The sequence below is a fragment of the Mesoplodon mirus genome (assembly GCF_964341445.2).
Source record: "Mesoplodon mirus genome assembly, chromosome: 7".
Taxonomy (NCBI): Eukaryota; Metazoa; Chordata; class Mammalia; order Artiodactyla; family Ziphiidae; genus Mesoplodon; species Mesoplodon mirus.
In genome coordinates this window covers 56,201,752-56,227,325 of record NC_138983.1, presented here as the reverse complement: position 1 = coordinate 56,227,325, position 25,574 = coordinate 56,201,752, and the positions used below count along the sequence as shown (strand labels likewise).

Sequence of the window (25,574 nt, the reverse complement as noted above, 5' to 3'; positions counted from 1 at the left end):
GGGGCCCCCACTTGCCGCAACTAGAGAAAGCCCTCGCACAGAAACGAAGACCCAACACAGCCAAAAATAAATGAATAAATAAATAAATTAAAAAAAAAAAAATTTATTGTATGCATATAATTTATTATTTTCTGTGTATTGAACACTGTACTAAGCAAGGTACATGCATTTTCTCATTTAAACATCACAATCTTATGAGGTAGCTACTATTATTATCCCCATTTTACAGACTACATTATCAGACTTTTTTTAATTTTTAAAAAACATTTAATTAATTAATTAATTAATTTTTGCCTGCATTTGGGTTTTCGTTGCTGCGCGTGGGCTTTCTCTAGTTGCGGCAAGCGGGGGCTACTCTTCATTTCAGTGCGCGGGCTTCTCATTGTCGTGGCTTCTCTTGTTGCGGAGCGCGGGCTCTAGGCACGCAGGCCTCAGTAGCTGTGGCTCGTGGGCTCAGTAGTTGTGGCTCATGGGCTCTACAGCTCATGCTCAGTAGTTGTGGTGCACAGGCTTAGCTGCTCCACGGCATGTGGGATCTTCCTGGACCAGGGATCAAACCCGTGTCCCCTGCATTGGCAGGCGGATTCCCAACTGCTGCGCCACGAGGAAGCCCTCAGACTGCTTTTAAAAGGCTGCTTTATTTTTATTTATGCTCTTGTTTCCTCCACTAGTTTGTGAACTCCTGGCTGGACATCTTACATTTTCCTTACATGTGAGGATAATCTGGCTGTGATATTTCTTGTCTCATGATTACCAGGGTTGATGTAAAGAAGAGACCCTCCTATATGGGGACTATTTAAACTCTTTGTCATTTTCTCACGCATGCATTTATTCACTCATTCATTCATTTGATATTTACTGATGCTCACTTTACCAAACCCTGGGCCAGGCATGCGTGACAGACAGATGAGTAAAACACGGTCTTTGCCTTGATAGAGTTCTCCTATCTGGGACAGCCTGGAAAAGTCTTCTTTCCTTTACAGTTAAACTCTCTGAAAGAGTTGTCTGTACTTACTACCATCAATTCCCCTCTTCCCATTCTTTTTTAATTTTTAATAGACCAATGATTTTAATGTAAGAGTTTTTTTTTAAAAAAGTTCATCCAATGTGGTTTCAGATTCCACACTGCAACTAATCTTACTTTATTTAAAAATTGAGATTTAATTCACGTATTATAAAATTCACCCTTTGAAAGTGTTCAATTCAGTGGTTTTCAGTATATTCAGAATTGTGCATCCATCACCACCATGTAATTCCAGAACATTTTCACCCCAAAAAAGTCATGAGGTCATTATGAGACACAAATGTATTCTGTATGCTGGAAAGTACCAAACACATGTAAATTATCTTCTTATAGGTTTTGCTCAGTAGAACCCTTATTGGTTAAGGATGTGAATCAGGATACATACCAGTGATCCTGAGGTCTCCATCCTACGTCTTGCTTGCCTTTCTTCTCTGAAGTGCATCAAACTCTCCAAAGGGGAGATGGCAACTTTTATCTGCCCTTGGCACTCTCCGCTGAAGTCTGTGATGTTGTACCAGCCACAGACAAACTGGAAGCCAGAGAGAAGCGGGGAGAGGTCCACTGAGGCAAAGCCAATCACCCTCTCCTCATCTGTGGGGGAAAGAGAAGAGCTAGGCAATGTGGCTGGGCATGTCCTGCCACTGAGATTCGAGGTGGCACACAGAGAAGCTGATTTAGAGGATGGGAAGGGGTTCAGTGATTCCACAATCAACAGAAAAGACAGATAACGAGGATGAGAGACTGGCAACCACAGCCTGCTTTCTAACTACTCTAAGTTCCCTAACTGTATGGTAGGGAAAGGCTGGCAGGGTTGAGTCCTGTCCTCTTGATACAGGCAACTAGAAAACATAAGAAACACTTGTTCTTTTCCCTATGTTATCACGTCTCACTGATTTTCCTTAGGGCAGTGGCTCTTGAAAGAAATCATTTGAAAGACCATCACCCTTGGAATTATGAGGGACTGGCATTTTCTTATTTTTACTTGTCTGTATTTTCCAAATTCTCTATAACATACATATGTATTATATTTAATTAAGAACAAAGGAGACATAATTCACAAAAAAAAAGGACAAATAACCCCCTAGAAAACCAGTACAGGGTACAAAATGAGCTTGGGCTATGGCCGCTCATTTTTTGGTTTTTTTTTTTTTTTGGCTGCATTGCACGGCTTGTGGGATCTTAGTTCCCTGACCAGGAATTGAACCTGGGCCACAGCAGTGAAAGCTACGAGTCCTAACCACTGGACCGTGAGGGAATTCCCTCAGACCGCTCTTAATGACAGAGAGCGGGTAATCTGTGGGATTACCTCTAACATACATATGTGTTCCCAGAACCATCAGTGCCATGGTTTTACTTGGTTAAAAAAAGAAAAGGATTGGCAAATTGTCAACATGATGTGAACTTATTTTTACAACCAAGTAAGACAGAGTTCATACCTCCTTTATGCCAAACTTTGAAGACCAGAGTTTGTTGTGGGTCCAAAAGAAGCTCTTTTGATAGCCTATTAAGAAAAACAACCACCATAGATTAACTGCGTAGGAAGCTCCTCTAGTATGAAACTTAGACATGAAGAACATCTTATAGTTGCAAAACACTTTTCTAACATTTTCATTTCATGCTTAGGATCATCTTCTAGGATATATTTTTATCTTCACAGTTAAAAGGAGGGACTGGAGGCTCAGAGAGGTGAAGTAACTAGGAACTTGTCAAGACCTAAAAACAAGCAACCGTGATGTAGTATTCTTCCCCCTACCCCCCTACCCCGTTTTATTGGAGCAGGTAAGGATTCTTCTTATGCCTTGTGGTGGTGTGTGGAGATAGTGAGAAGAGAGGAAAAAGTGTTCATTGAGTACCTACCTCGGGCCAGCCATCGTGCCAAGTGTTTCTTATACATGTAATCTGCACAAAAACCTATGACATGGACATTATTATCCTTGTTTTACAGATGATGAAGCTGGGCTCAGAGATGTGAAGTCAGTTTTTCAAGGTCACATAAGAGTCAGTAAGTGGCAGAGCTGTGATTGGAACCCAGTTTGCCTGACTCCAGAGCCACACTGTGCAGAGGCAAGGCACCAAAATAAGAAAGTATCCAACTTTCTTACCAGGTTAAAGAAGTCAATGTGGAATTCACTGAGCACCTCTAATATATTTTATATGAAGTGAATTATATAGTTTTAAACTACAAAGCAGGTACCCTTGCTCCAGGGGAGCAAGATGGAGAACCAGAGAAAACTAAGAGACTTAATTTCCTTCTCCAGACTCCAATGGGGAAATGAAGAGAGCCGACTTCAAGACCAGTGAGAGGCACTGTGCTAACTTGGAACAAATACTGTGTCAGAGATTTGAATTCTAGCCGGGGGTCAAAATATCCACCTCTGAATTCTAGCTCTCCTAGTATTACCTGAGTGACCCTGAGCACTCAGTCTCTCTTTTTTTTTTTTTTTTTTAATGTATGTTTGGAAGAAACCAAATTTGTTTTTTTTTAACTTAATTAAATTAATTTATTTATTTTTGGCTTCATTGTTGCGCAGGCCTTCTCTAGTTGCGGCAAGCAGGGGCTACTCTTCATTGCAGTGTGCAGGCCTCTCATCGTGGTGGCTTCTCTTTGCTGCGAAGCACAGGCTCCAGGCGCACGGGCTTCAGTAGTTGTAGCACACGGGCTCAGTATTTGTGGCCCACGGGCTCTAGAGCGCAGGCTCAGCAGCTGTAGCACATGGGCTTAGTTGCTCCATGGCATGTGGGATCTTCCCTGACCAGGGCTCAAACCCGTGTCCCCTGCACTGGCAAGCAGACCCTCAACCACTGCACCACCAGGGAAGCCCACTCAGTCTCTTTGAGCCCTGATTTTCCTACCTGTTAAACGGGATATTATTATCTACCTACAAGGTTTCTAGGAGGATCAAATGAAACAATTTTGTGATAAAGAAATTGCACACAGCACCATCATTCATTTTTCTTCTAATCTTGCCTCTGTTACCAACAGACTATGTAACCTCCTTGGGCCACAGTCTCCTCAACTGTATAGTTAGGGGATGAAATGAGGTGATTGTTAATGTTGCTTTAACAAGTTAGTAAAGTTAGGTTCTGAATGAACAAATCACCCTCACTTAGAAGCTCAGCCCTCTGGTCACCTATCTTTTGAGGCAGATTTTATATTTCAGTACTAGCCACTATGGCCAGAATATCTATTATTTCCAGTAGCTCACCATAGAGAGTACTGAGTTGTCACTGCAGTTATAGCTCCTGACTCAAGTCAACCACTCAGATTTCACAACACTGAACATGTGAGCAACTGCTGAGACTCGATTAGGTACATAAACACTGTGAGAAAACAGCAGATCAGATACCATGTGGCATGGCTAGTGTTGGTGGACAAGAATTAAACTTTGCAAAAGGTAATGCAGTGTAAAGATAATAGTAACAATAATTAGTAATAGAATCCCACTTTTAATGATAATGCAACAGGTAACAGAAGAAAAGGGAGGAGAGCCTGGTACCACAGCAGTGGGCCTCTGTACCAGCCCCTGACCTCCGAGCTGCACTGCCACATGGTTGACAGGACTCCATCTCCCCCTTTTTTTGAGCTTCCAAAGGAGATCTGTCATTTGTTATGTACCTACCACGTACCAGGAGGTAATTTCCCTAAATGTCATGTAATTTGGACCTCCTAATAACCCTGTAAAAATTACCTCCACTTTACAGATGAGGAATCTGAGGCTCAGAGATGTTATGTAACTTGTTCACACAGCTAGTAAATGACAGAGATGGGGTATGAGGCCAAGTCTCTCTGGTTCCAAGCCCTGGCTCTTTCCACTGCACCAGAAATCTTTTCCAAGGATGTATAATCCACAGCCTTTCCTGAGATCAGTCCTCTCTGCCTTCTTCACCTAGGTAGCTTGCATACTTTCTTCCACACTTAGCTGAGGGGTCTTCAGGGACTGTCTTAATTGATTACCTTTAATTCCCACTGCCCAGAACAGAGCAGAGCATATAAGAGGTCTTCACTGAAAAATTTTTGAGTTGTACTGAGCAGAGTTAAAAAACACCACAAATAAACCTTTAAACCACCACTAGCTGTGAATTCATAAGCACTAGGATTAAAGGAAAGCATTCTCCAACTCTGCTCAATATTGTTGTGTCTGTTACATTCCTCACTCTGAATTTGTCTCTTGGAACAAAAAGCAGATTTTGGAAGGTTGATGGAAAATCATAAAATACAAACCTTGATTGCTGTTGAAAATTCCAGATGGGGGAATCTGTGTTTTCAACCACTGGGGTGTAGATAGGAGATGGCTCATCAGCTGTTGTGAAGGATACACAACAACTGGGTATTGATACTTTCCTCTGTGTCAAGGGGCTCCCTGAAATAGAAAAGAGTGGAGTGACTATACTTTAGGGTACTAAAAAGAATGTGTTGGAAGCCTCTCATTATACAGGTACAAGAAGAACCATTCTTAGCTCTCTCCTACCTTTGGGTCTTTCTTTGAGCTATTCCCTGTGTATGAAATGTTTCTGCTACTGAAACTGTCCTTTCAAGGTTCAGTTCATAAATACTACCCAGCAAGAAACAACTTCTCCCATCTCCTTGTACTCTGTGGGATGATGGAAAATATTGGGTTAAGAGGCAAAAGACAGAACTGCAAAGAGCCTGGACTTACAAGTCAGATGATCAATGATTAGCTCTGCCATACACATTCTGTGTAACCTTGGGCAAGGCCTATCTAGGCCACCGCTTCCACAAATGGGGCATATGATACTTACACCTCCTCAGATGTTGTAAACATTAAAAATAAATAATAATAGTAGGTAACACTTATATAACACTTACTATGTGCCAGGCACTATTCTAAGAACTATACATGTATTAACTCATTTAATCATTACAACAAACCTATGAGGAAGATATTATTATTATTCCCATTATATAGATGAAAAAACTGGGGTACAGAGAGATCAAACACTTATTAAGTGGTCACACATTTACTAAACGGTAAACTGAGAGTCAAATTCAAGCATTCTGGCTCTAGAGCCCAAGCTCTCAGCCATTGCCTGTATTGCCTCCACTAGAGTTAAATGAATGTAAAACACTGAGTACTGTGCTGATGCTAATTTTACAAGATCGGGTTTCCAATGTGGGAGACTCAGTCATTTATTTTCTCTTAAAACAATGTAAAATGAAGACGGATGACAATACTAGATAGTCTAACTCAGCTGTCCAACAAGATAACCACTAACCACAGGTGGCTATTTTACTTTAAATTAGTGAAAATTAAATAAGATTAAAAATTCTGTTTCTTAGTTACACAGCTATATTTCAAGCACTCAATAGCTACATGTGGCTAGTGGCTACCATACTGGACAGTAAAAATATAGAACATTTCCATCACAGTACAAAGTTCTTTTCGACAGTGATGAATAACACAGACTCTATAATGAAGTAGACTCTATACATTCCATAAGATCCCTTTCAGCTCTAAAATGCTATGACTCAGGATTACAGATGAAGGAAAGAGAAGAGAAGAAAATAAGTATGTCTTAAATATTATTTACGTGATCCAGAGGAACAAATTCTGTATGTGGATTCTAAATGGTTTGTCTTCTTTCTACCTGACTAGCTCAAGGCTTCCCCAAATGCATACTCCCACTTTACTTTGTAGGTGAAGTTAATCTTTGAGGCTCCACCCTGCTCCTTCTCTGATTGCTCCTTCTCTGATTGCTCCTTTCAGTAACTACTCTTCCAAAGACCCCAGGCTGTCCCTGTGGACAGAAAATCCGATGAACACATTTATACTCAGGAATGCTGATTTTACTCCCCTCCACAAGCAGTGTAACATTTAATAAGTAGCCTTTAAAAGACAGACTCTAGTACCTTCTACTCTGAGAAGCCTCTCTTGACTCTCTAGGCAGAATCTCTGAACGTTATACCCCCATCATTAGATCTCTCCAACTTCAACATTCTTTAGGGAAACAGAAGTGCCTGCAATTTTGCTTTGCTATGTTTTCCTCAACCAAAAGAATTTCCATTAGAGTAGACCAATTTTTTTTTTTGTAGTTTTATTAAGTGCTTTTTAAAAAAAAATTATTTTATTTTTTATTAAAGTATAGTTGATTTACAATGTTGTGGCAATCTCTGCTGTATAGCAAAGTGACTCAGTAATACACACACAGACATTTTAAAAAATATTTTTTCCATGATGGTTTATCACAGGATATTGAATATAGTCCCCTGTGCTCTACAGTAGAACCTTGTTTATCCATCCTACATATAATAGTTTACATCTGCTAATCCCACACTCCTAGTCCTTCCCTCCCCCACCCCCCTTCCCCTTGGCAACCACAAGTCTGTTCTCTCTAATTTCCATTAGAGTAGACCAATTCTTTTCAAATTTTCCCACCAAAGTAACAACTTTTAGAGATAAGTAAATACTAAAATCTGGAGCATTGGGGTTCTTGTTGCCTTGAAAGAGCAACAACACACATGACATCTATTAACTGGCTTGTATATTATCTAAAATTTCATGAGGATTTTACATTATCTTCCATAATATAGCCGTATTTGTTTAAACTAAAAATGATATTTCCCCCCAAATCTTGGTTAAAAATTTACGTCATGTTATTTAATCTAGTGACTTCTAACAACCAGACCAGATGGCATTACTTTTTAGTCCCTCTTACTGGGGATAATTAATAAAGAAAGAAAATGGGTGATGAACAGAGACAAAGGAGTGGAGATTTTGCAACAAGGCCTTGGGAAAGAGAACTGAAGAGGAGGAAGAGGAATGCTAGCCTTAGAAGTGAGAGCTGGTAGTGGCTGCGAGGCAGGAGGGAGCTGAGGCGTGTGCAAGAGTTGCCAACAAAGCAGGACCCTGAGAAAGGCTTAACCAGGAGGCAGAGAAACACTAAGATACACAGAAGAACTACAGGAGGAACAAAATAAAACAAAAAACCACTGGCTACAACCTGGCAAAACCAGTTTACAAGCATATTCTTGAAAGAGCAGGAAAAAATGATTCTAATAAAATGGTAGTAAGCAAAGAATAATTAGTGGAAATCAATAATACAGCACCCGTTGTTACTAATGTAAAGTGTACAGAATAGCACTAATGGTACCTGTATCTAGTGAGCTATCTTCTTTAAAAAGTTTTATTTTTGTGAAACTCAACAGTATTACATGGACTGGCTTGCTCAGCATCCACCCCCACTAACTTTTACTGTATTGTATTCCTTTAATGGGGAGATTGAAAGGGTCACAGACTCTTTTGTGCTACAGTATGGATACAAATTGGTCTCTATCTGTTATATGCCATGACAACAGATCTGGAAGGCAGACGTGAGGCAGAGGACATACACGTTCCTTTCCCTTTTGCTTTTGCTACTAGCAAGGATGACACTGAGTTTTCTACTCAGGGTTTGGTCCCTGAGGCCCCAGAGGCCCGATGTCAATAGCGCTGATGAGAGTTTCCAATCACTGGGCTGCAGTGTTGGCACTGTATTTCAAACTTAAAAGATCTACTGGTTCTCTCCTGAAAGCTTAGCCTAGAGCCCACTCCCTGAGCCCTTCCAATAACTTGAAGTACCTTAGTCATCTATATTAAACTCCTCTCTGTTTAAAATGGCTGGAGTGGGACTTCCCTGGTGGCGCAGTAGTTAAGAATCTGACTGCCAATGCAGGGGACATGGATTCAAGCCCTGGTCTGGGAGGATCCCACATGCCGTGGAGCAACTAAGCCCGTGCGCCACAACTACTGAGCCTGCGCTCTAGAGCCTGCGAGCCCCAACTACTGAGCCCACGTGCCACAACTACTGAAGCCCGCGCGCCTAGAGCCCGTGCTCCACAACAAGAGAAGCCACTGCAATGAGAAGCCCGCACACCGCAACGAATAGCCCCTGCTTGTTGCAACAAGAGAAAGCCTGCGCACAGCAATGAAGACCGAACACAGCCAAAAATAAATAAATAAATAAATAAATAAATAAATAAATAAATAAAAATAAGTAAATAAAATGGCTGGAGGGAGTTGTTTCCTGTAACTGGACTCTCCCTGACACAGCTTCCATCTCTCTCTCAATCTCACCTCTCTCTCTCTGTCTCCCATTTTCCTTAGTATTAATAGGTCTCAAGCTTCTCAACTGATTTCTTCCAACAGAATGTCATAAATCCTCACAGCTAGGGAGAGATAATCTGCCTCTATACTGACAGCTTCCATAGTATTCTACAATAATCTGTGTGTGTCTGTGTTTCCCTCACTAAACTAATGCACAGAGTAGGCCCACGGCCCTTATTAAAGGTTTGTAGACTCCCTGCTGCCCTTTGTCTACAGACGATTGCCAGGGTTGGAGAAGAGAGAGAAGCTGCCTTGTGTGCGTGCTGTGTGCGCCAGCAGAGGACAGCAGCATCTGCCCAGGAAAGCTCTGAGAGAGATCAGCAGAGAGGACCAACTATAGTTCTGAGAGATAGGACCCCTCAGTTCTGGTGTACTCTGCCACTGATTTAGTGTGACATATTGGGTACTTCATTCTGGCTCTCTGGGCATCAAGTTTCTTCAGAAACATGTGCTCTCAAATTACTTCCTACGATAAAATTCTATGATTCTAGATATATACCAATACTGCTCCGATCTCTCTCTCATACCTCAACCCCCCCACCCCCTTTTTTTTTTTTTGCAGTATGCGGGCCTCTCACTGTTGTGGCCTCTCCCGTTGTGGAGCACAGGCTCCGGATGCACAGGCTCAGCGGCCATGGCTCACGGGCCCAGCCACTCTGCGGCATGTGGGATCTTCCCGGACCGGGGCACGAACCCGTGTCCCCTGCATCGGCAGGCGGACTCTCAACCACTGCGCCACTAGGGAAGCCCAACCCCCCCTTTTAAGGTTCGTTATTATTGAGGCTGCTATTAGCTAAAGTCCCTGAAAGAGAAGTACTATTTTTACTTTGGAAAAAAAGAGTACCTTATTCAGTCTTGAACAGAAATACTCCTTTCAGCCAAAGAGGCAGGTGATAAAGAAATCTGCTTGGGTCTATCAGGTTTCCCTGGCTCTCCCTTTGTGCTTGGAAACTTAGCTGGGCCTGTTTACCTTCCTGGAAAAGGTCAAGTTCTAATATACTTTTGGAGGCAGCCAAGATGAAAACTGCTATACTTCCTACTGGGTTGGGACACACATTGAGAGCAGTTAAGAGGACTTGAGATGAGCCAGCTTTACCATTTTAAGAGTTTTCACTGGATTTCCTGTGTTTTACATAAGTATGAAAGTAGTAGTTTTATGCATCAAAAATGGTATGAATGCTTCAATGAGATTAAAATAACCACCCCTTATTTTTAACACTTTACAGCTTACAGTTTTCTTATCAGCACTAAACTTGTGCTGATGACATCCCTGATAATCACACAAGATGGGTGTCTCTGTCTCTATTTTACAAATAAGGCAACCAAGGAACAGAGAGGTAAAGTGGCTTGCTTGTCACACATCTGGTAAACTAGCATTTGGAAGATCCAGCCAGGTTTCCTAACTCCTATTCCAGGGATATTCCATTGCAATACTTCTAATTAATTCTACCTGGTTAAGAGAAAAGCTCTCCCTCTGGCCTGGAGTGAACAGATGGAAACTTTCCCTCAAGCAATGCCCAAATTTTTATGTTAATAAAAACCTAGTTCAGTTTTGTTAAGCTAACATTAACTGACAGCTGCTCTGTGGCACACCTGCACAGATGAGTCAGATCTGATTCTTGATCTGGAGGCAGAGACACAGATAATTATAATACAATAAGATAAAGACTATGCCAAAAGCACAGGGGACTGTGGGAACAGAGAAGGACCTGTAACCCTGCCTGGGTAGTTGAAAGAGAGCCTCTAAAGGATGATGATACTGAAGATGGTTTTGATTTTCACTGAGTATAATTTAGATTACCTCAAATCACTTTATATTTCTGTTCCTTGATTGCCTCATTTGTAAGACAGGGCTAGAGATACCGGTCACGTTGAGTATAAGTACACAAGTCTTATGAGTACTGAAGCTGATTCTTGAAGGCTCCTTAGAGCCTTTTCTAACAAAAGTATCCAAGAAACTCTTGTATTTCAGAACCAGGACCACAGTGGGGACTATGCTGCCTCAGGTTTAAGGCATAATTCAGGACTGTTAGTGAATCCTCTGCATGCAGGCTTTGCACTAAGGAATCATTCGTTTCCTTCCTCAAGGAAGAAGCTTCTAAGGCATGAGAGGGACAGACACACAGAGAACACTGTTGAAGGCAGGAGGACAGCCAACCTGGATACTAAGGAAGCATCTACATGGTTTTCACAAAAGCTTGGCCATTTATAACTGACTCAGAGTGTGGGATATGCTGCCCTCAGCTCCGTATTCTTAGAAGATGAGAGGTGAAGAGAACCTTAGAAATGATTTTATATGACCATCACATTTCACAGCTGAGGAAAAGAGAACTGGGTTTGCCCAAAGTCACTAAGCAAGTTAATGGCTTAGCTAGGGCCAGAAGTCAGTCTTCTGACTCCCATTCCAGAAGTCTTTCTATTATATCATCATTTGGAAGGCAATTTCAGAGAGATGATGGGCAGGTCTGTACACTCAGGTCCAGGCACAGGGTCTGACTGAAGCATAAATATTTGCAGGGCGAAGGACTATATGGGCCTATCACTGCGAGGGTAGGACTTGGGAGACAAGAGACCTCTGAAAGTGTCCACTCTGAAGCTTGATCTACCCTGGCTAAATGGAAAGAGGCCAAATAACAAGTGATTTACAGATTTGTAACTCATACCAGAAATATGAGAGGTGTTGAGCATCATATTCACAAACAAGAGCAGATTATGCTTGCTTAGTTGCATCAGGAAGACCCAGGTGTTGAGATACAGAAATAAACTCACAGTCCCTGTCCCCAAGGAACAGGCAGCCTAGTGGAGAGACACATTAAGAAACATTTTCAGTACAAAGTAATAAGTATAACCTCAGTAGTATAATGAAAAAGATATTGAAAGAGAATATTGTTCGCAGCAATCATTGAAAGGGCTACCGCATTAGTCCAAGTTTCTGAAGGCTGAACAAGCAAGGAGGCAGTGAGAATAGAGAAAACGTGACAGAAACCTTCTGTGTAAGAGGACATGATCCTATACCCTGTATTAGACACAGTGGAAGCTTAATAACTATTTGTTGAATGAATCTATTAATCCCTGCAACTTCTCCTCTGCTAAATTTCCACATAAGCAACTTTCCTGCAGGAGAGGCAAAGCATAAAATCAGAGTACGTATTAAAAGGAGAAAAAGGGCATTTGAGCAAGGCCTCATATTCATCTGCTCCTCATTTAACAAATATTCACTGCTTATTATGTGTCAGACACAGTTCTAGGTGTTGGGGATTTAGCAGTAAATAAAACAAAAAATTTCTGTCTCTGTAGGACTTATCTTTTTCTAGAAAGACAGAAAATAAACAAAATACACTATTTAAAGGCCATAGGAAAAAATAAAGCAGGAAAGAGGGACAGGTATTGTTGGAGAAAGGCTGTAATTTTAGATGGGTGACCAAGGAAGGCCTTGCTGAGCCGGTGATTTCAGTAAAGACAGGCCAGGAGTGAAGAATATTCCAGGCACAGAGAGAACACCAGATTCAAAGGCCCCAAGCAGGAGTCTGCCTATACATTTAAGAAAAAGCAAAGAGGCCAGCGTGGCTGGAACAGGGTGACTAAGAGGAAGAGCAGGATGTTGGGGAGAATTTGGTAACTGGGGAAGGGAGAAAGGAATCCTGGCTAAGAAAGGTGCATGAGCACAGGCCCAGGGAATGGCTTGCCATATGTTACAATTGGAAGGGAAAGGAAGCCAAGCACTGCTGGAAAAAGTCAGCATTGTGCCACCAGTATGTCCACTGCCACTCTAAAATCATGTCAATTAGTCTTAGTTGAGCCCTTGCTGCAGTTCAGCAATTTTCTTATTTATATCTTCATGATTCTCTATAGATCCCTTGTAATGACCATGAACTTCAGCCAAAGAGGATCAACTGCCACCACAATTCCCCATGTTTGCTCCAAGGAGGCCTAGAACATACACTTTCCCACTTCAATATCTTTGCTCAAGTTGAGATAACCACCTGGAATTTCATTCCCACCTTTCTGAAATCATATTCATTCTAAAAAGTTCTGATTTCTCAGACATGTCTGATTTCTCTGTTTCTAAACTCTCTAGACACTAGATATATATATTTTTTGTGCTTCTTTTTTCTTGAATTTTATTTATTTTTTATACAGCAGGTTCTTATTAGTTATCTATTTTATACATATTAGTGTATATATGTCAATCCCAATCGCCCAATTCATCACACCACCACCATCCCCCCCGCCATTTTCCCCCCCTTGGTGTCCATACGTTTGTTCTTTACATCTGTGTCTCTATTTCTGCCCTGCAAACCGGTTCATCTGTACCATTTTTTCTAGGTTCCATATACATGTGCTAATATACGATACTTGTTTTTCTCCTTCTGACTTACTTCACTCTGTATGACAGTCTCTAGATCCATCCATGTCTCTACAAATGACCCAATTTCGTTCCTTTTTATGGCTGAGTAATATTCCATTGTATATATGTACCACACCTTCTTTATCCATTCATCTGTCAATGGGCATTTAGTTTGCTTCCGTGACCTGGCTATTGTAAATAGTGCTGCAATGAACATTAGGGTGCGTTTGTCTTTTTGAATTATGGTTTTCTCTGGGTATATGTCCAGTAGTGGAATTGCTGGGTCATATGGTAATTCTACTTTTAGTTTTTTTAAGGAACCTCCATACTATTCTCCATAGTGGTTGTATCAATTTACATTCCCACCAACAGTGCAAGAGGGTTCCCTTTTCTTCACACCCTCTCCAGCAATTCTTTTTTTTTTTTTTTTTTTGTGGCATGCGGGCCTCTCACTTTTGTGGCCTCTCCCGTTGCGGAGCACAGGCTCCGGACACGCAGGCTTAGCAGCCATGGCTCACGGGCCCAGACACTCCGCAGCATGTGGGATCTTCCCGGACCGGGGCACGAACCCGTGTCCCCTGCATCGGCAGGCGGACTCTCAACCACTGCGCCACCAGGGAAGCCCCCTCTCCAGCAATTCTTGTTTGTAGATTTTCTGATGATGCCCATTCTAACTGGTGTGAAGTAATACTGTATTGTAGTTTTGATTTGCATTTCTCTAATAATTAGTGATGTTCAGCAGCTTTTCATGTGCTTCTTGGCCATCGGCATGTCTAGACACTAGATATTGTACTACCTACCCTTCTGGTCCTTAGAGCATTCTGCTTTATACACCAATAATCATGTAGTTGCTAATCCCCTTATCTGGGTTATCAGCTCTTGGAGGACAGAAACCATGTGTCATTTGCTCTGCACTTTCTTTACCTGGCACTGGCCTGGCACAGATTTACTACCTGATGAACTGAACCACCATTCTTGCAATATAAGCACAGGACTGGGTGTATAGTACATAAGCACCCTTTTAAATACAGAGAGTAAACAGGACTAACTGGTAAACACGGTTTATCTCATACCTAAGAGTCAGGATGGTATAGAGGAAAGAGCACGGGTTTTAGGTCCAGACATAGCTGGATTCAAATTCCAGCTCTGTAGAGCTTATTAACTATGTAACTCAAGTCATTTTACCTTTTTGAGCTTCAGTTTCCTCATTCATAAAATGGGTATGTACTGTAATCTGTTCATAAAATAACCCCACTGTGGTAAGGATTAAATGAGATAATTAATGTACAAAAAAGAGAATAAAATTTGGCACAAGGAGATGCTCAATGAACTATTGTCAATTGTCAAGCCGTATTTAAAAAATGTAACTCTGGGGGCTTCCCTGGTGGCGCAGTGGTTGAGAGTCCGCCTGCCGATGCAGGGGACACGGGTTCGTGCCCCGGTCCGGGAAGATCCCACATGCTGCGGAGCGGCTGGGCCCGTGAGCCATGGCCGCTGAGCCTGTGTGTCCGGAGCCTGTGCTCCGCAACGGGAGAGGCCATAGCAGTGAGAGGCCCGCGTACTGCAAAAAAAAAAAAAAAAAAAAAAAAAAAGTAACTGTTTAATTGAGAAGTTACAAGTATAGTTGCTTTTTGCAATATGGGGGCAACCCCTAAAATGGAACATAACCATATTTTTGCACATTAAATTTTATTTTCAATGCAAAAACAAAAAACCAAAACAGTTCTTGTAAAAAATCAAAGCTTTTTTTGTGCTTTCCTTAAATTCATTCATGTATTGGTTTTTCTCTTTTAAAAAAATTCAGTTTTTACAAATCAGACTTGTCAAAAATGGGCTGCTTTGGTAGGGCAGTAAAAAAGCAAAAACTGTTTCCCAACTTTGTGACTCATACAGTATGGACCTCAGTATCTCTAACACAGCACAGCAAGACTATGTGGAGAAGACTTTGTCCTGAGATAGAATGTTTCAGGGTCTCTGACACACAAAGGTTATGAGAAGGATGAGAACCTCAGAGTCTTTGTAGAAGCTTATAATCCTGGAAGTAATGTCTGTTGGTAGTGTGTATATGGAGAAACAGAAATGAAAGACAGACAACAATTACTAGGAGCATGAATTCTGTTTCTGTTCCAAAGTAATAAGGATACACAGAAAAACTGAGGCAACACAGAATTGATAGGAACTGAGTAGGGAGGCCAAACCAGAAGATGTATATTGAAACCTTCTGGACTCATAAGGCTATGGTTTTCTGGCTCTCAGAACCATCACACATCTCAGAACTGTTAATCACAGCCATTTACAGATGAGAAATTCAAGACACAGAGAGACAGTAACTTGCTCAAAGTCACTAACACACACAACTTATTAGAAATACAGGGCTGAATACATTCCTACTAGAATGTAAGCTCCACAAGGGCACTGTTTTGTCTGTTTTGTTCATTGTTTTATCCCCAGCACCATGGACAGTGCTCACATATAGCAAGTATGACAAGTTTTGTTGCTGAATGAATGAATAAATGAATGAGATAAGGTCTTTTCTCTTAAACAGCCCCTACCTAGTGGAGAAGAAAATCATGCAAACAATGTTAGTACATGTGATATATGCTATGATAAAAAGGGCAAAAGTGCTAGGAGAGCAAACAGGAGGCAGCCTTTATGTCAGAGAAACTGGTAAATGGTGATGTTTGAGCTGAGTCTTGAGAGAGGAGTGGGAATTAAGCAAGCGGAAGTGAAGGGTGATGGCAAAAGGGAAGATTTTAGGAGAGATTACAGGCTGACTAAAAAGTAGGGCAGAGGTTCCTTGTGCCATGGATTACTTTGGCTGTCTGGTGAAGTCTATGGGCCTCTTCTAATATATACATATATATTTTTAATGCTACTTGTAAAATACATAAGATTACAAAGAAATGAAATTATATTGGCATAAGTTATCAAAGCATTAAAAAACAGTGACATAGTAATCACTATAGTTTTATTAATGCATAACAAGATCTAACTGTAGGTTTAATAACTACTGTAATTTTAAAGTAATGACAGGTATAAATGATATTCCAAGATATCTGCAGTAACTAAAATGTGATATGAAAATACCTGTGATTTCTATTGTTGACAACATCACAGGTACTGTTAATATTACTAGGGTCTATTGTCTACACTCACAACTGGAGGAAATGTTCAATTTTAGTTAGAGATTAATAAAAATAAAGATGTAATTATTTTCCTATCCAAATTCACCTACCCTGACTTTAATCCTTGGATCCCTGTGGGCTTATGGATCCAATGCTAAGAAGCCTTGGCCCTAGGTACATAATGAAGAGGGCCTGAGTTGGAAGGAATGGAGAAGAAGGTAGAGATCTAAGAGAAATTTAAGAGATGCAACAATTTTAATGGATCTGATGATTTGATGGTGGAGAAGGAAAAGAGAAGTATCTAGGTTGATACTCAGGTTTCTGGACTGGGGAATTTATGATATGCAAAATTAGGATAACTGACAAGGCCCACTTAGGGCCTCAGAAAGGCTTTCACTTGGCTTAAACCTTTAGGCTTGAGGAATATAATTATGATTAAGATGATTAACAATTCTTCCAGACCCTGTCATGATTAGAAAGATTTGTGAAGACAGGACCATAACCTGTGGAGTCACATACCTATTTACGGATAAATGAGCAGAACATACCTTTCAAGCTCAAGTGCATTGCTCTTTCTACCAGGATACTGACTGCAAAAGTTCCATCCAATGCAGTAGGGCCCTCCTGGGCCAGGCAGACTTCAGCTGTGGTGCTGCTGCAGGGGACCTGGGTGGAGGCCGGAGACTTCTGGTGGTCATGTGGTGGAGAGAGCTGGAGCTCATCATTTCCTCTGGGGAGCTGCTCAGACTCACTGGGGCTGCTGCAGTCCATGGAGTCCAGCTCATTAGTGGGCCCAGGGTGTGAAGAAAGAGAGGAGAGAACCACATGAACTCTCAAGGCAGCTCCTGAGAGGTTGGAAGCATTTCGTCCAAATAGAGGATACACACCTGCAAGAGGATGAAGGAGGATAAGCCTAGGCAAGCAGGGACACTCTCTAAACCTGGAGATGCTCTCTGAGGGTGCTTGCGGCCCTCTCTCCTTTGGCAGGGCTACAGGCCCTAATATACCAATTTGCAGAGAAACTGTGAAGTTAACACACACTGTGAGAGTTTTTACTGCCTCCCTCCCCCATCACTACCTGCAACAATGGAAAGTAGTGAGAAGTCTGATTTCAAGGCAAGAGGATAAAAAGCTGGTGGGAGTGGAAAAGTATGAGGGAAAGGACAATCTGAAAAGTTGAATACTGCCTTTGGTATCTCTCAATAAAAAGAGGTATTTGTGTTTGAGTTCTGATCCCTAAATCTATATTCAGTTTCCCAAACCTACTTGCTCCAGCAGAGTGAAGTTAAAAGCCTGTCTTTAAGAACTTTAGTTCAAGTGAGGCTTGCACACTTCGAGGACTTTTTCTGTAGTCTCTTTGAAGTGACTCTAGGCCAGCCCAGATAAAACAGGGCACAAGGCATTTGATGAGGTGCTCAACAGAGCCAGAATTATACCTGCTGGGTCCAGAGAGAACCAGAGAATCTGGGACGATCACCCAGATGCTCAGTTCTCCTTCTTTAGCTTGGGCCACCCGCTCAACAACAGGGTCAGAGCACAAGGCTAACAGAGCTAAAATAGGGTTGTGACTCAGTTTCTTCAACCGTATAGTGGGGGAAATAACTAACCTTACAGGAATGTTAAGATGAATAAATATGACGTTTGTAAAGGGTCTAGTCTGGCCGTCTCCAATTCAGTCTGTACTATAGTTGCCAGCCTTATTTATCTAGAAAGCAAAGCTGTGTCACTCTTCTCTTCAGAAGCCGTTAAAATAGCTTTCCATAGCTCTCACAAAAAAGTCCAAACTCTCCTGCTTAGAAGAGGCCTTCAACATAGTACTCCTGACCAGCTGTCTAGCTTCATCTCCCATCATCTCCCAACCTATATATCCTGTGATCCAGCAGTACCAAATTATGGCACCTAATTGCACCTAAAATGTATCAAACTGCTTCCTGCCTCTGTGCCTTCACCCACGCTGTTTCCGTTTAGAAAACCCTTCTCTCCCCCTTTTCGTGACTTACTCCTAAATCCTCTGTAACTCAGGTCAAGCATCATCACTTCCACTGGGATGCTGTCCTTGAACCAAAGAGATGTTGTGTCCCTGTGCTCCCACAGTGCCACTGAGAATACCTTTTTCACAGTTCTTTTACTTCGCTGTAATTGTTTATTTACCACCCTACTCTCCCATTAGACTATAAGCTCATTAACTATTTCTGACTCATCTTTGAACTCCCAGGGCCAAGTACATGTAGCAAATACTGAACAAATGTTTGAAAGAAAAGCACCCAGAGTGCCACTTGCAAAATGTTACCTTTCTCCTTTCAGACCAGTTTATTACCAGTAGATTTTATGATTCCAAGATGTGCTGACCAGAGAGAGAGGATACCCTAATCTCATTAGCAGGTATGCTTTTCAATGTATTTTAAAACCAACATTCTAGATTATAATATAGGCTCTTATACAGGTGGTTAAAGGTAGTCTCCTAAATTCACTCATTTTTATTTTACATGTATTAACTGAGGGCCTACAATGTTCTAGACACTATGTTAGGTGCAACAACCTTATGAATTTGGATGTAGTCTAAGGCTACAAAGTTCAGCACCAGTTCTTAGATCTCAGATAGTATACCTTAGATTCCACTAAGGTATACTGTCACTAGATAATGCCCTTCTTAAAGCATGCAGCGAACCTCTTTCTGAAATCTCTGTAGTTTTAAGAAGCATTACTAAATTACTATTAATCTTTCAACATGCAACAATGGAAAGAACACTTACTAACATGTGACCCTGGGCAGTTACCCAACCTACCTGAGCCTCCATTTTCATGACTGAAAAACAGGTTTCATACCTACCTCACATGATTGCTGGGAGGATCAAAGAAAATAATGTCTGAGAGGGTGTCTCACACCCTCATGGAGCAGCAGGTGCTCAAACCACAAGTGCTAAGGCTGGTTCCTCACTTACCACTGACAGTTAGTGTCCTTGCTGACCTCTCCCCAAGTCTGGCCAGGTCCACATAGGCTGAGCCAATCCAGCTGTCTGTCTGATGGGGCCTCTCCACACTGTCATTGCCATAAGCCCGCCAAACCTGGATCTCTAACCTCTCCTCTCTGAAGTACCAAAGCAGTGATGGGCTCCTAGAGACTTCTGCTCTTTTGGATGCCTTGAAAGTAACCATGACCTGCTTTTTGTTTGCAGATTCCTTAGGCTTCTTGAGAGGTGTCCAAAAGCCTTCATGATCGTATAGCTTGTAGCGGAGGTAGCAATATGTATTCTTGTGAATGTGCTTCTGGCCAGCAAGCAGCACGCAATGGATGGGCAGCCAGAGCCTCGGGGTGGAGATGGTAACAGTGGCTGGCTCCTCTTCATCCATCTTGACAAAATCCTTCAGATTATTCTCAAAGCTCCAGCCCAATAGCTCAGCAGCTTCCAACACTCGCTCTCTGTCTCCAGGATGGGTGAAGGAAATGGAAAGCTCCAGACCACCCACAATCTTCTGCATGAGCTCCAAGCCGTGAGGCAGGGCCCCCTCTTCTGGTAAAATGATAGGATACCATCCTGTGATCCCTTATGAAAGAAAAGGAAGATTTTTAAATTATTGTTTTAAAAGTAAAAAGACTTAGCCACTTTCCACCCCATAGCCACTATCACCCTGGTCCAAGACAGAAGAGAAAACATATACCCACAGTGCGTTGAAGTTTGTTTCATCTGACCACTGAAAGACAATGAGATCAGGTGGAAGAACAAAGGCTAGGAGCTGGAAGACCTGCATTTTCTTCTTGGCTCAGCCCAAAACTAGTGGTTCAGTCTGGGTAAGCCATTAATTTCTCTCAGCCCTATTTCCTTACCTGACAAATGGGAAAAATAGTGCTGATCTTGCTTACCAGACAACCTTATTATAATTGTCAAATGAGATAATGATTTTGGAAGAGCTTTGAGAGAAAATAAAAAATGTGTAATATTATTATGGTACTATGAGTACAATGGAGAAGGCATGGGATAAGATCAGGAGATCTGGGGTCTAGCCCCAGGTCTTTCACCAAGGGAATTGCCACTTAGTGAACACATACAAAGGACCAGGCACTAGATTTCAAAATAACAATTTAAAATATTAGCTACTTGTTACTGAGCATCTATTATGTGTCAGAAATTCTCTTATGCTTTATATATATTACTTCATTTAATTCTCTTAATAACCCTGTGAAGTTCTGAGGATTAAATGGGATAATAATCCCTATTTTGCAGATGAGGAAATGGAAGAGACCTGCCCAAGTTGTTATAGCTACCAGGTAGTAGAGCCAGGATTTGAACCCAGGCCTAGCTGGCTTTAAAGTTTACACACCACCTATTATAGGTTCACAATATCTTTTTTTTTCCTTTAAATTTTATTTATTTATTTATTTCTGGCTGCATTGGGTCTTTGTTGCTGCTTGTGGGCTTTCTCTAGTTGTGGTGACCAGGGGCTACTCTTCGTTGGTGTGCATGGGCTTCTCATTGCAGTGGCTTCTCCTGTTGCGGAGCACGGGCTCTAGGCACACGGGCTTCAGCAGTTGTGGCACGCAGGCTCAGCAGTTGTGGCTCGCAGCCTTAGTTGCTCCGCAGCATGTGGGATCTTCCCAGACCAGGGCTCAAACCCGTGTTCCCTGCATTAGCAGGCGGATTCTTAACCACTGCGCTATCAGGGAAGTCCTGGTTCACAATATCTTATCTAGAACCCTTAGGGTCAGATTTGTTTCTGAATTTAAACATTTTCAGATTTTAGAAAGATACTGTGGTACATAAATTATGAATATTTTTCATAATGAATATTATGTACTAGTCAGTGGTCACATAGATCAGGGATTGGTAAACTTATTCTGTAAAAGGCCAGATAGTAAGTATTTTAGGCTTTTGGGCCACATGGTCTCTGCTGCAACTATTCAGCTATGTTGTTGTAGTGAGAAAGTGGACACAGAAAATATGTAAATGAATGGGCACAATGTGTTCCAATAAAGCTATATAATCAGGCAGTGGCCTAAGTCAGAAAATAAAGACTAAATAGTCTCCTGTCAGTTGAGGTCAGGTTTGGCTGCTTAATGAGTTAATAAAAAACTTTTGACTTTCTGAGCTTTTTGGATTTCATAATTATGTAAAACAGATTGTGGATTGGTATAATATTCACAGCAACTTTCTGAGAAAGGTTTTGTATTAATTAAAATTATAGATGGGAAGATTCAGACTTATTGAGATTAATTTGCCAAAGGCCACTTAAGGTGTTATGATTTTTGGAAAAGGCATTTAATTTTTTTGGGCCTTCCAAGTTTTCATTTATAAAACGAGGACACTGAAATGAGGAGGTTGATCTCTATGACTCCATTTGACTTGGTCGGTCTAAGAACCTATGGCTTTGGCTTTAGTAATTTCTCATCACTTGGGTATTAATTTCCTCACAACCTAGTGCTTCTTAGCTTATTTGGTCACGGGCCCCTTTGGCTCTAATGAAAGTTATCCCCAGAAAAATGTACAAATACAAATACATAAAAAATTTCACACCACTTCAGCATGTAAGTGAATTAGATCATTCCTCTTGCTCTGTGATTCTGTAATTGAGATTACTGGCAGGAAGAAACAAAATAGAATGTTCACTTTAGAATAACTCAGAATATAAAGACCAATGATACATTCCAAACTGTCTAAAAGGTTTATTTCCAAGGGGTTAAATTTAATTTGTGAAGGTGGGATTTCTCAGATGGTGCCTATTCTCTGACAAACTCTGTAGTAAGTTTCAGAAGGAAGGAAACTGAGGTGTCCTATGTGCCCAGTCCTGTGCAAAGATCTTTCACATGTATAATTTCATTGAATGCTTCGATAATCTTGCAAAGATCTTATTATTTCCATTTTTAGAGATGAGGAAACTATGGATCTGAGAGATGAAGTGACTTGTTCTAGATCACAGTTAGTGACAGAAGTGAGATTTGAACACTATATCAAGTTGTAGAGACTTCTCTCTGGCAGGCACATAGTACCTGTTTATTGAGTATTGCTCAAACTTCAATTCACAATTAAATTTGGGAGATGTGTGATAAAATTTTGGAAACTAGATTATACAATCCCAGGGAGGAAGATGGGCAAGAGAAGGAAAACTAACATTTACTGAGTGCCTACTATGTGTCAGGTACTTTATATAGCCTATTTCATTGATTCCTACCTCGTAGACTTGTCAGCATTAACAGTCTCCATCCATAAGGTAAGTGGGGCTCAGAAAGGTCAAGGTCACTCTGTCAAGGTCACTGAGCTAGTAAAATGTAGGACGGGACCAATATTTCCAGACTACTGCCCTGGTGGTTGTGCCTTCTTTTGGGTCTTTACCTCATACCCTTATTCCTTCTTCAGTGAGAGAGGATAGTGAAAAAGAATGGGCAAATCTGGACTTGATTTCTAGTACTCTACTACCTGGCTGTGTGGTTGACAAATCACTTAACCTCTGTAAGCCTAAGTTTTCTCATCTGTCAAATGAAGATAATCCTGTATCCCCATCAGTAAGAGTTACCATGAGGCTCAAAAAAGATCTGAGAAAATATTTTACAAAGTGCTATATAATGCAATGGGTATTGCCATATTTATTATAAATAGTATCATTATCTTTCCTGGAGTAAGATGACAGTACAATGTTTTGAGCTTCTTTGCTTTATTAGAAGGCCTTTGAAATGATTAGGAAAGGACTTAAAATGTTTTTGAGAAAACCTTTGAGGTATCTGGGAGAGTTCAGAAGCATGTGTTAAGGTTTTTTTTTTTTTTTTTTTTTTTTGCATATCTTGCAAGAGAGCCAGACAAGATGATCTCTTGCAGGGAAGTGAATGGGAAAGGGTAGGATTAGAAAGTGATAATCCAGGATCCCTACCAGATCTCTTGATCAGCAGATCTTTTGTTGGAATCTTTACTACTCCAAGCAGATAATCTTTGAATGAGCGGATACTGGTTATATCACTGGCTGTTAAATCGAACAAAGAAAGAGAAATTATTTGGTGGTCTGCTGACCAAAGGGCTTGTATTACAATATAGCCATATAATCCTCCACTTACACTCAGTGAATTTCAGTGTTGGAAGATGCATTAGAGACCATCTTGCTCCAGTCAAAACTTGAATGCCCTCCAAATCATTTTAATTAAATCATTAAGTATGTGTATGCACACACTTAAATTTTGAAAAATTCAGGCATACAGAGAAGTTAAAAGAATACTACAATGAACTCCTATATACCCTTCACCTAGATTCACCCACTAACATCTTTTTTTTTTTTTTGCGGTACGCGGGCCTCTCACTGTTGTGGCCTCTCCCGTTGCAGAGCGCAGGCTCAGCAGCCATGGCTCATGGGCCCAGCTGCTCCACAGCATGTGGGATCTTCCTGGACTGGGGCACGAACCCGCGTCCCCCGCATCGGCAGACGGACTCTCAACCACTGCGCCACCAGGGAAGCCCATCACCCACTAACATCTTGACACATTTGCTTTATCTCTCTCTACATTCTCTCAAACACACTCAATACATATTCTACATATTTCTGCTATACCCTTCAGAAGTAAGTTGCAGAGAATGACTCCTCACCCCTAAACACTTCAGCATGTATCTCCTAGGAAGTGCTATACCATTCAAAACAGTGCCCTTTTTAATTTTGATTGTGAGTCATTTGGTGCTCACCTGACTTGGTATCTTCATGATAAATAGCAAAAGTAACTTCTGCAAACTCCAACAACTCTGCCAGGAAACAGGCTTCTCCACTGCAGTGCTGAGTTACCAAGTTACATGAGAATTCACTGTGATGGGAGAATTCAGGGCAGAAGGAACAGGCCACAGGGTGGGTTTGGCGCTGTTCTCCCTTGGGCAGGAAGGACAGATGAGTGGTGACAAAGGCATTGACCCCGACTGTGGCACTAAACTGCAGAGCAGGTTCCTGCTCAGCCAAAGCCCTGTAGGGGAGAAGGGTGGGAATGAGAAGGAGGTAATATCAGAAATCAGCTTGACTACCTAGAAAACATCACCACCTCTACAAGGCCACCAAGAACACTAACCAACCATGTGTTTCCTATTTAGGCTTTTGGCAATGCCACTATGTGTTTTCTTAGTAATCTCGATATCACAGTGTACATGTATATGAGGGAGACAATATTCATCTGCCTACTAGAGTGATACTACAAGGACACTCCATTGTACTAGTCTGGCTTCTTGCCCTTTTTTCTTAAAAGCGCAACACAGACCAAATGCGGGACTTACAAAAAACTGCCTGCCATCTAACCTGACTTTCCCTGTGAGTTCCCAGAGAGAAAAGCAACTGAGTTTCTTATCTATTACTCAGTCTCTCTGAGGTCTACTGAGTATCGGAATTCCAAGTCCTTCTCTGTCAATTGAACAGTAGTTAATTTAACACCATGTTTAAGAATTCTGACCTGGGCTGGGTCTTACCCAGAACAGGTACTCCATTATACACAAGTTTCATGCCTCCATGGCCTTGGCACATGTTCTTCTCTTTGACCAGAATAATCTTCAGCTCTCTTGGGCATTATGATTAACTCCTACCCTTCTTTCAAGACTCAGATTAAGATATTTTGAAGGGTCTTGAATGCCACGTTGAGTAAGCAGGTTGCACCTTATCCTGTTGTGGACCACTACCCTAAAGTGGAGTGAGTACAATCTAGGCGGTTCATAGGGTAAACTATTTGAGCATAGGAAAAAATTATTAAAACTTCTAGAGTTGTTATCTCATATATTAAAGTTTTACTACTCTCTGGTATATTTTATAGTGTATATATTAGTGTAGTAGTACATGAAGATGACTTATACATGAATAAGTATACACATATTTAGAGAGTCTGCTAAATTTTTATTTTTTTATTAATAGGAATGTAAAATTAAAACTAGGAGACCACTGCTACTGACAATGAGAAACCATCAAGAGTTTGAATATATGGGAAAACATGATTAAAAAACTGCCCTGGCATCTCACTAACACTAAGATGTTCT

General features: G+C 41.2%; 1 protein-coding gene across 1 annotated transcript in view; it reads right to left on the bottom strand.

Moving 5' to 3' along the window:
• C2CD3 (C2 domain containing 3 centriole elongation regulator) overlaps positions 1-25,574 on the bottom strand; it is a 128,065-nt gene that overhangs the window by 34,490 nt on the left and 68,001 nt on the right. The window contains exons 21-27 of the mRNA XM_082626709.1: positions 24,255-24,523; positions 23,458-23,547; positions 19,542-20,144; positions 17,148-17,486; positions 5,247-5,385; positions 2,461-2,525; positions 1,410-1,615 (exon numbers count right to left, since the gene is read on the bottom strand). Coding sequence (XP_082482835.1) covers positions 1,410-1,615; positions 2,461-2,525; positions 5,247-5,385; positions 17,148-17,486; positions 19,542-20,144; positions 23,458-23,547; positions 24,255-24,523 — 1,711 coding nt within the window. The remainder of the gene's footprint in view (positions 1-1,409; positions 1,616-2,460; positions 2,526-5,246; positions 5,386-17,147; positions 17,487-19,541; positions 20,145-23,457; positions 23,548-24,254; positions 24,524-25,574) is intronic.